The sequence below is a fragment of the Odontomachus brunneus genome, unplaced genomic scaffold, assembly GCF_010583005.1.
Source record: "Odontomachus brunneus isolate Ranch 3 - 2012 unplaced genomic scaffold, Obru_v1 Obru_scaffold_234, whole genome shotgun sequence".
Classification (NCBI taxonomy): Eukaryota; Metazoa; Arthropoda; class Insecta; order Hymenoptera; family Formicidae; genus Odontomachus; species Odontomachus brunneus.
In genome coordinates this window covers 448,825-459,259 of record NW_022639684.1, presented here as the reverse complement: position 1 = coordinate 459,259, position 10,435 = coordinate 448,825, and the positions used below count along the sequence as shown (strand labels likewise).

Genomic DNA, 10,435 nt, shown 5'->3' with positions numbered 1-10,435 from the left:
TCGCTGAGAGTCGTTTTCTGATTGGCTGATGGAGTCATGGAGATGGAAGAGATTTATCCCATCGGTATGTTGTCACCGCGTCGATATCGCCGCGTCCGTCCTGGGGTGCGTTCAGATTCCCTACCCGGGTGCACTCTATTACTAGAAACACTATAGTATATGTTACATATACTATAGCACTTCTAGTATTAGAGTGCACCCGGGTAGGGAATCTGAACGTACCCCTGAGTGGTGTTTGGATTCAGTTTTCATGCTCCTGTTTATGTTAGCAGCGGGACGCCTTATCGCATTGAGCGATTACGGTTTCTCTTGTCTACAGTTGATCCATCGATTTTAAGACTCTCTAACGACACGCAGTGTTCAGCGTTATAATTTTAATTATAATATTTAACGTGCGCGAATATACATATGCGCACGTATTTATGTCTAGTAACATAGGTATAAAATATCTAGTGATGTCTGAAATCAGACAAGTCGGCCTCCGATCTATATTAATATATCATTAATGTTTCAAAATAAGTCCGGACGTTACAACACATGCATAGGGATTAATCGAATTTGGAGACATCGAACAAATAATCGATCTTTTAATAAAAAGTAATCGTATATCGATTATAAGTCGATTATCGCCCATCCCTATATGTCAAGCCTCCGTCGTGGCTTTCCTATCTGACAAACTGTTATCTAGGAATGATCCAATTGTTGTAACAATATTGGACGCTTTCATTTTATCAATTGTGCAGTAGAAATGCAATCTATGACGTGCAGGGAACAATATAAGTGCACTATGTGATACGTCGAGTCGCGATACAGTTTCGAATCCATGTTCTACAATTGTAAACATTAATCCACGCTTGTACTCTGATTTATCAGCGAGTCTTCCGTCATGAACGCTTAGTGAGTATTTCTTTTATTAAAATATTGTCTTAAAGCATTCGTTAAGCTTGGCTTACGCTTATCTCGCTAATAAGTATTGCGTGTAAAAGTGACAATACACTAGATCTCGTAAAATAAGTTTGTTGTTTCCGAAGTCATCTAGCTATATATATCAAACATACAAGTTAATATGATATTTTATGTATCTCTTCATATCACTAATAGACATTGTGTGAAATGAACTCTATCACTGTTACTGTCACTTGTTGAATATAATGTTTGTATAATGTATGTCTGTTGGTTAACACAAAATTTACAAAAAACTTTTACATCATGTGTAGTAACAGAAGTGCACCAGGTATATCAGGGAATGCTTTTGATTGTTGGGTTCAGAAGACTAATATGCATGATGATTCCACTATAACAAAAATGCAACATCAATTCTGGGTGACAAAGCAGGCTTTGTCCCGGAAATTGGGAAAAAAGGAGGATGAATGTATAGTTGCTTCGGATGCTGAGCTGGATGCGAAGCTGGAATTGTTTCGTAGTATCCAAGAATCTTGTTCTTACTTACAAAGAGTTATTGACAGATACCAAGAGAGATTATGTAGTGCGTTATAACACAATTTCTAATAACAAATAATATTTATTATCATATTATAAATATTATAACTTCTGTCTTTGATTTTTCATGTGTGTAATAATACATTAATTCAAATATTCCCTGTATAGATCTAGCTCAGGAAGAAAATGCTATGGGACGTTTTTTGAAAGATGCTGGCAAGCAAGACAAAACTCGTGCTGGCAAAATGATGTCAGCAGTTGGTAAATCTTTATCATATTCTGGTCAACAAAGACTTGCATTAAGAGCACCTTTAGGTCGATTGTATCAAGAAGTGGAAACATTTAGACAGAGAGCTATTGAAGACACTTTACAAAATGTGCAAGCAATGGAGAAATCTCGTACAGAATACCGAGCTGCTCTGTCATGGATGAAAAACATTTCTCAAGAATTAGATCCAGATACATCCAAACAATTAGAAAGATTTAGAAAAGTTCAAACACGTGTTAGACAGTAAGTTTTATTTCGTGTATTTATCTAATGTAGAACAAATCTAATTTAATTACATATTTATATAAGATATTGTAAAAAAAACATACATTTACTATAACCTAGGGGCAAAATAGCCTTTGACAACTTGGCTTTGGATTGTCTTCAGAAGGTTGACTTATTAGCGGCAGCAAGATGTAATATGTTCAGCCATGCTTTAGTTTTATATCAAACGACTCTCCTGAATTTTACTAAAAAATCTGCACAAGCTTACTCTACAATAGCAAGTAGCTTCAAAGGCTATCAGCACTATGACTTTACAGTCGTACGAGAACTGGCTGAAACTTCCAGTAAATTGGCGCAAGAAACTGGCGGTGATGACGATGCAGAGGACAAGGACAAGTGAGTTACAAAATCAAGATAAAACGAAATATCATTATTTGCCTCATAATATTCCTTATAGATTGCCGTTCTTCGATATGGACTATCATGACGACGTCGAGGAGGCTCAAGAGGCTACTGCAAATTCGGAAAATGCATCAGAGAAAAATAAGCATGACGAGAAACTCTTGGACATAGAGAGTGAACCGAAAGATATACTGATAGGTTTAGATACCATTACAGATTCGTCAAGGAATGGCATCGTACACGATACTAATGATACAGAGAATGACAAAAGTCTCGAAGAATTCTTTGGAAATTTAATTCTGGAGAAAAACGTTCGCGACAGCATCGGGCAATCGGTTAAGAAGGCCGAAGAGAACAGTCATTCTGAATTGAATAAAAACTCTGAAGAGCAGAAGCTAGCAATGGATATATTCGGAGATTGCAATACAAACTTCAGTCTGACTGATTTATCTTCCTTGTCGCCAGAGGCTCAGCAGCAGCAATCGTTAAATCTGATGGCCTCCGAAAGTGCAGCGCTTCTCGACGAAATCCTGAACGATAAGCAATGCGTCAATAGCAGTGATTGGGAAGGCATGTCAAGTGATACTTTTCTACCGCCAAATATTTTGAAGCAGAGTCTAGGGGATGCAGCACTAGGTATGGGACAGAAGGGTAATATGACAACCAGTAATATAGATGACAAAGTAAGTACGATTCGTAAAATCTGATAAAATAAATCTCGCAAAATTAATGTGACAATGATTTTTTTATAGAAAAAGAACAAGAAGCAGAAAGGTAATTCGTGGTTGGACTTATTCGCAGAATTGGATCCATTGGCTAATAATCCAATGGAAAATCTTTCTGGTGATAGTAATGCTTCTGCTTAATTCGTAACGTGTTTTAATGGTGTATTACGCTGATATGATCACTTGATACTTATATCAAGGGAAAATTAATTAAGCTATTATTTGTTGAGTATGATGATGATGCAGTGAGCGTTCAGTTCACAGTGTTTTCACTTCGTACATTTGTATCAGTATTTACCAGTAAGCTTTTAAATTTAACATTCCAGATTTATTTTTAGTGAAATCGTCATAAGAATCAAAAATATTCGAATTTACATAATTTTTCATATAAGCTAGATATACTTACCAAAGACATATAATGTTTATTGAACATTATGCTAGTCATGTTTTCTTTCAAATATATTGCAAAAGATCTTCATGATAAATAAATTTATTATGGAACTCTTCTGGTAGTTTTAACGGACATATTTAGGAAGATGTGGAAGTATTTCGCGTGAGTGTGTATTTGCTTTCTATTTATTTCAAGTTTTTTGTTTGCCCTTTAATTCTTTTTTATTGCATACGACAATTCGTGTCTGAAGCCTCTGCTTGTAAGCTAACGAGATTAATACATATCAAACATTTCTTTCAATATAAGCGAACGAGTTACACTGCGCGCATTGTGTCTCTCTCTTTCTTTTTCTATATATATTTATATATATATACTTAAATTATAAATAAATATACGTCGAACAGATTACAGGCATAGGCTCAGAATCGTCGGTTTGTTCGCTTTGCTTATAAGTTTCGAGCACTTATACATCAACCGAAAAGTGATCACAGTCTTAACACTAAACTCGTAATGTACTTCAAATATAAAAAAAGAGACGAAGTCAAGACCTAATCTTCATTACCGATACATTCGAAGTTCAAGGATCGTAAAATTGCGCCAAGGCAGTCTTGACTCTGAAATAAAAATAGTAATGATGAGATCCTCATGTAAAAAGTTTATGATACATGATAGACGGAGTATGACAATAATATGTTATAATGTTTGTCTCTCGTACTTATCAAACAACTGAGAGTCTTTCGTGTGACGCAGCTGCTGCAAAATACGATAAAGGCCTAATTCTCTCAGACGCGCTTGCCGTTGCGCAGCACCAGGTTCCTCTCTCCAGACTAGGTTGCACACACAGAAAATCGCTGCAACTTGCAGTTTCACATTGCTATGCATCTAAACAAAATATATATCGTAACACTGATGGTCGTGTAAACATTCATATGAGAAACAATTATTAAATTAACAGATAGAGCTCGTACGTGCAAACGTTCAAATCTATTTAGCGCACGCTCAGAGTTCGTATTGTGCAAAGCTATTTTTTATCGCTCTATTCTATCCGAGATAAAACTGCTCGTAAACGCAATACTACATATTTGTGGAGACCAAAGTTCTATCTATTAATAGAATTAGGAATGTGCAATCGACATAATATTTGTGATAACAGCGCACTGTACGAACCATATAATCCATAAGTTTTTTAAGCACGTCCTCGTTAGCCATGATATGATCTCTGGCTCGATCGCCATCTGCAACATTCGCTAAGATGCAGAGAGCCTGTTCCTTGACGTCTGCCGGATGTTCCGGGTCCTCCAATACCAATATAACCGCCTGCATAACATGAGCGGCATGCTCGCCCATAATGCGATCTATGTGAGCTTTAGTAGAGAGCAAATTTCTCAAAAGACCCAGCGTTTTCATGAGAACGGCTAATTCCGGATCAGCCAAAAGACGAAAGATCTGATCGGTGCCCAGGCATGAGAGTATTTGCGATTTTACCCGTTGCTCCGCTCGAAAAGCCACATTCATCAGAGCCCAAATGCCGTTTAGTCGGAGTGCCGGGTCGGGTCGTTTAGTGAGAGAACACAACAACTCGACTCCGCCGGACTCGAGAATCGGTTCTTTGCTCGGACTAAACTCCAACAGTAAGTTACATAAAGTGCTCGAGGCAACAGTTAACAAATCATCTTCACTTTCGCCTCTACCTATATTACAATGAATAACAATAGTGTTAATACATAAAAGTCGACAATTGAATACTAATAATAAAAATTAATTATAAGTATTAGTCCTTTTATTCTCTCTTTCTTCTTCTAAAATGATAATCTTACAATGCGACTATTAATATTGACGTATTAATCATATCCAGTTTTGCACGCATGAAAAAATCCACCTCTGCTCTGTATATTCAACTTCTTGAGTGAAAAAATGTAGCGATTATCTGTGCCTAAAGATACCCTTTAGATTTACTTCTTTATTAAATACAAATAAAGCCAATTTCAACTGGGTGACTGGAGAGTTTTTCTTTTTAATGCATTTACTTTCGTTCAACTACCTGCCTTATACAAAATAAAGAGTTTATATAAATAGTTGTCAAATATGGAGTTATATACATTTTCTTCTCCCTTCTTTTTGATCTAGATGTTAGTCCCAACAATTCAAACATACCTATGTTGTGCATACGTATATATTGCATTCTTATATGCAATATATATATGCAATATATATATGCACATGTTCTCAGTGTTTGTTACTGTACTCTGTATTGTTCATTGCAAATATACTATCATTTACCCTCCAACCCCTTGTCAGCTCCATGCAACAACTGCATAAGTGGTCTCCACACTGCGTGATCTTGAAACGTAGTGCGAAGCTGCTGCACGCTCCTCGATAGAGAATGCAAGCATCTAACCGCGGCTAAACGAACGCGTGGTCCGCCAGGATCTTGAAGACCAGATACCACTTGTTCCATAAGACTTTCTGTCTCAATAATACGTTTTCGTATATCCTCGTCATTAGCGCCGAGAGACGCGAATGCTCTAAATGCGGCTTGTCGCATATCTTGTGTTAGCGTTGCATCTTGTACCTAAACATAAAAAAAACCTTAAATATGTCTCTCTAAGAGACTCAGATTAACACTAAAGTAATTCAATAATTAGTACTTTACAGATCAAATACCGAAAACTCGAGAGAAGCGCAGATCACCGTTAAAGAAATTATATAACACAGATTAATAGTATATAATATATCCATTACAATTATTTGAATTTTAACAAAAATTGAATGAAATCGACGAGTTAAAACTAGAATGCCAGATGAAGTCATTTTGACGCTTTCAAGGTTTTCTTATTATCATTTTTGTTTCTCGTGATTTAGGACTCTCGTAACTCTTAATTATTTTTAAAACACGTTGAAAGAGTAATAGAAGAAATCATTGATGTTGTGATGAATTATTTTATGATTTACCTCGAATACTCAAGAAAGTCCACCTATATTGGCTTTTTATTTAATTATCGATGTTATGAGGATAATATACAAACTATTATTTAAATTCTAGTTTTCTAATTTTTATTTTTAAGTTTATATTTTATTTTGTGTGCATTTTTTCACTAGTCTTTTGATATACAGGGTGTCTGACTCGTTCTATAGTTAATATATAGCTAGAATAGGTTGGGGTAAATAATGGAATCGGTGTCTCTTTCTTTAAACAACCACGACGTCGCTTCCGAACAGTATCTCTGAATGTTATCTAGGAAGAGGAGAGGAGGTATCGTGAGCGTGAAGTGTCAGATAGCTCGGTGGTTTAGAGCAGTCGCTCGGCAAGCGCGAAAGATCCGGGTTCGGGTCCCGGTCTAGTAAACCGTACTTTCGATATTTTTCTCTCTGGAACGAAAAGATACGCAGGTCCCGAACGCACAGCGTCCCGCAGGCCACCTAATACACCCTCCTCCTATGGAGGAGGGAAAAACGCAATGCCTCGTTGCTAGGAGGCTGGCCCGGCTAATGCTCGTGTTACAACGTATAAAGCGTTTCGTCTCACCGCAACGCGCGTGCTGACTGGCCAGTGGGCTATCGCTCGGTAGAAATCTTTTATAGTTAATATCTCAAAATATTACGTGCTTGTTTAAAGAAAGATACCGATTAGCCCTTGTCCACAATCTTGTTTTAAGAAATTGACCAACCATGGTTGATTTTTAGAAGAATAATCGACCGTGGTCAATTTCTTACGGCTTACGTCTTAAAGCAAGATTGTGGACAAGGGCTTACTCATTTCGACCTATTCTAGCTATACATTAGCTCTGATACGATACGAATCAGACATCCTGTATAGAGAAAACATTGTAGTAAAAATTACAATCAAATTTTTGTTATGATTTCTTGAACCATACAGAATTATGATCCAAATTACTATTTGTTTCAAAATTTTTCATACACTTGATTTTTTACTATAAAATTAGTGTAATTATATGAAACTTTTTTATATTATATATTAGATGAGTCGTCAAGTTTATTATTTTTATAGTAATTTATGCTACAATTTCGACATAATCCAAGTAATGAAAAGAACCAAGAGACAGTTTAAAAGTATTATAATTAACAAGAAGTCAGAGATTCTTTCAGGCATTCAAAGAGAGTTGTCGTTTCATTCTAGTGTTAATGCACTTTCAATACTTTTTTTGCACGTAACATTTGCCACGTGCGTATTGTTATGCTTACTTGTGGATGCGGTCGCAGTAACTCAGCCAACGTCGGTATCAGGTGATTGCTGATCGAGGCTAAACGTTGCAGATCCGTATCAACCTCGGTAAGATATGCGAGCGTCTCCGCGGCAGCAACTCTCTCACGCGGTGGCCGATCTCGATGACATAATCTTACGAGACAAGGTAGAGCGCGGTACACAACTCGTGCATCCGTAGATGGCAATGCCCCAGCTCTGTGCATATACGCGACGCACCTAGCCGCCTCGAGCTGTATCAGTGAGTTCTTTTCGCGTCCCATCAACTGTCCTAACGCTGCGGGCACCACTTTAGGTGACAGAGCGTTGTTGTTAGTATTGGCGTTCGCCACCATTGCCGAGACTGTCTGGTTTTGGTAACACATATTCGCTAAACAAGCCAATGCCGGCAATTGAACGTCCGCTAGAGGAGAATCCAACTGCATTGCTAATGTTTCTACAGCTCCGCCTTTAGATAGGGCGTTTTGGTCCTCTGCTGTCTATATAAGCAAACATTGGCTAATTAGTTTTCTACCACTTCGCATTATTTTCTATGCTTTGTCAGCTCATACTGTCATACCTTACAAGCCGTCGTTAAAATCGTCGCCACGCATACTTGACACGTAACCGATCGACTGGCCAAAGACAACAGACGTGGTATTATTGCAGGATCGCGATATATTGCATGTACTGGCGCTGCTGTATGCTGAAATATCGTACGCAGGCATCGCAAGCAGGCCTCGTGCAAGAGATCAGCTATACTGGCTCTTCCTTCTGTAGATGCTCCAGAAATTGGCACAGTAAGCATAACTCCGAGGAGAAATGGAATTACGCCTAGATCTATCAGCGCTAGTACATGCTGATCTGTTCCCTTGGCTAAAGACCCCAATGTTACCGCAGACTCCAATCTTATGCGATCACTGATTATACCGCTGGGATCGCCAAGCAATTGCAACAGCCGGGGCACAACACCTTGAGCTATCACTGAACCTTTTTGTCGATTGCTGCCGATCACGGAATTTTTCAGACATCTGAGAAAGATCAGCCATATCCAAAATGTTACAATTCTCAACAGTTAACAGCAAGATTTAGGTCTATATTAATAGTTGTCACCTGAAACTTGTCTCAAATTTCTACTTTAAGTTAGATCCATGTTCTTTAGTTGAATTATAACATACACGATACATTTCTATCTATAATCACACATACATGATTTAGTTGAAAAACTCTCTCTAATTTTGGATCCATATTAATAATCATTACTTGAAACTTGTTTCAGATAAGATATATAGATTTGAGTTTAGAGTTAACTGATTTTCCAACTGAATTATGATTATAAATGTGATATCACAATTCAAGTAAATTTTCAAATCTAATTCTAAATTCAGATTTCTGTACCTCACATGAGACAAGTTTCAAGTAAGAGTAACTATTTAAGTTTTAACTATTAAAATGCCCCTGAATTCAAATTTGATTATTTCACTTGAGATGAGCTTCAAACGATAACTATTAATATAGGTCTTAATTTTATTATGATATATATATATATACATATGTGTGTGTGTGTGTGTGTGTGTGTGTGTGTGTGTGTGTGCACGTGTGTGTATATATATATATATATATAAAGTGAAACATGGGAGGGGCAAGAGGAATTGGGACAAAAGGGATTAAATATGTGTGTGCGTGTGTGTGTGAGAGAGAGGAGAGAGAGAGAGAGAGAATATAAAAGAAAATATAGTAAATATAGAAATAGTAAATAATATCGTATATATGTAATAAAATATAATATGAAGGACACATTAGAAGTTTCTTTTTTTTAAATCGAAGAAGATGAAAGAAAAATTCGCTGCAATGTTATATCGCTCCTGAATTTATTCCATGGAACGTTGTTCCCACTAATTGATGATGACAGATCGATGCTTCCGATCGAGTTAAGGTTAAGCACAATCTTCACTCACATAATCGCTTCCAGACATTTCTGCTGATCCGGCGAGTAGAGCTCGTCGATATAACTCCTCGAGCTCTCGATGTCCTGCAAAGATTGTGAGAAGCTCATGAGATAATTTCGCCTTACGAACGGAGCAGGGCGAATTGGAGTAGACTTGACGAACTACGTCCGTTGGAACGTCAAACAGCAATGATGTATATGTGTTATCGGGCCGGTATCCTCCGATCCCGACATCGAACTCACCATGAACGGCTGCATAATCGACACCATGAGTGCTTTGATCGGCGTTATCACATAAATATTACGATAACCAAGCACTCGATTTTATTAGCCTGTTCACGGAAGAACCGCCACGAGGAGGAACCGTCAAATCCAGCTTGCGTACTGCGTGTGAATGTTCACGACTGGATTCACTGCGTTCTCGTGTTCTAAAATAAGCTCGCTATTTGTTATCAGTAGTACCAACGTTATCCCGACGAGATATCCAAGGTTTGTTCTCTCTATTTGCAGTTTTTACATCAGCTTTGGTTAAGTTCGTTTTGCACGCTTTCGTGCTGAATGCATCAATTCTATCTTTGGCTGCGTTCCGAAATTCACTGCCAGTGCTGAAATTCTATAGTATACGTGACATAAATTATAGATTTTCAGTACTGAAAGTGAATTTCGGAACGCAGCCTTTATCGCTTATTAGGCTGAGTCCCCACTTAGCGCGTCACGCGTCGCATCGTCCCGAAAAGAGAAAAACATCAAGCGCGGTTTGCTAAGGCCGGGGACTCGAACTCGCGTTTTCCGCTTGCCGGGCGACTCTAAACTGAGCTACTTGACGCTCCACGCT

At 37.8% G+C, this 10,435-nt stretch overlaps 2 protein-coding genes across 5 annotated transcripts; one reads left to right on the top strand and one right to left on the bottom strand.

Annotated features, from left to right (window-relative positions):
• The first annotated feature begins 625 nt into the window (after positions 1 to 625).
• LOC116852552 (islet cell autoantigen 1) lies at positions 626 to 3,564 on the top strand. 4 transcript variants are annotated; one of them, XM_032833044.1, is made up of 6 exons: positions 626 to 897; positions 1,224 to 1,486; positions 1,609 to 1,951; positions 2,054 to 2,329; positions 2,391 to 3,018; positions 3,088 to 3,564. In XM_032833044.1, exons 2-6 carry the CDS (start codon positions 1,279 to 1,281, stop codon positions 3,199 to 3,201), a joined length of 1,569 nt encoding a protein of 522 aa, XP_032688935.1. In that variant the 5' UTR covers positions 626 to 897; positions 1,224 to 1,278; the 3' UTR covers positions 3,202 to 3,564. The 4 variants fall into 4 exon arrangements, with proteins under 4 accessions (XP_032688935.1, XP_032688934.1, XP_032688936.1 ...); XM_032833043.1 differs by having other exon boundaries at positions 1,218 to 1,486; XM_032833045.1 differs by having other exon boundaries at positions 1,218 to 1,486; positions 2,391 to 3,022.
• Positions 3,565 to 3,620: 56 nt separating this feature from the next.
• On the bottom strand, positions 3,621 to 10,199 carry LOC116852551 (armadillo repeat-containing protein 8-like). The gene is made up of 8 exons (XM_032833042.1): positions 9,844 to 10,199; positions 9,611 to 9,684; positions 8,233 to 8,683; positions 7,655 to 8,152; positions 5,732 to 6,023; positions 4,619 to 5,142; positions 4,167 to 4,333; positions 3,621 to 4,065 (listed from the first exon to the last, which is right to left on the bottom strand). The coding sequence occupies exons 1-8, from the start codon at positions 9,868 to 9,870 to the stop codon at positions 4,029 to 4,031; spliced, it is 2,070 nt and encodes a 689-aa protein (XP_032688933.1). The 5' UTR covers positions 9,871 to 10,199; the 3' UTR covers positions 3,621 to 4,028.
• Positions 10,200 to 10,435: the final 236 nt, after the last annotated feature.

Coding starts and splice junctions, on each gene's coding strand:
- LOC116852551 (XM_032833042.1), bottom strand. CDS start 9,870: ATGGTGTCGATTATGCAGCCGTTCATG. Junction 8,153..8,232: donor TTTTAACGACGGCTTGTAAG/GTATGACAGTAT, acceptor TTGCTTATATAG/ACAGCAGAGGACCAAAACGC. Junction 4,066..4,166: donor GACTCTCAGTTGTTTGATAA/GTACGAGAGACA, acceptor TTTTTATTTCAG/AGTCAAGACTGCCTTGGCGC.
- LOC116852552 (XM_032833043.1), top strand. Junction 1,952..2,053: donor GTTCAAACACGTGTTAGACA/GTAAGTTTTATT, acceptor ACTATAACCTAG/GGGCAAAATAGCCTTTGACA. Junction 2,330..2,390: donor GATGCAGAGGACAAGGACAA/GTGAGTTACAAA, acceptor TATTCCTTATAG/ATTGCCGTTCTTCGATATGG.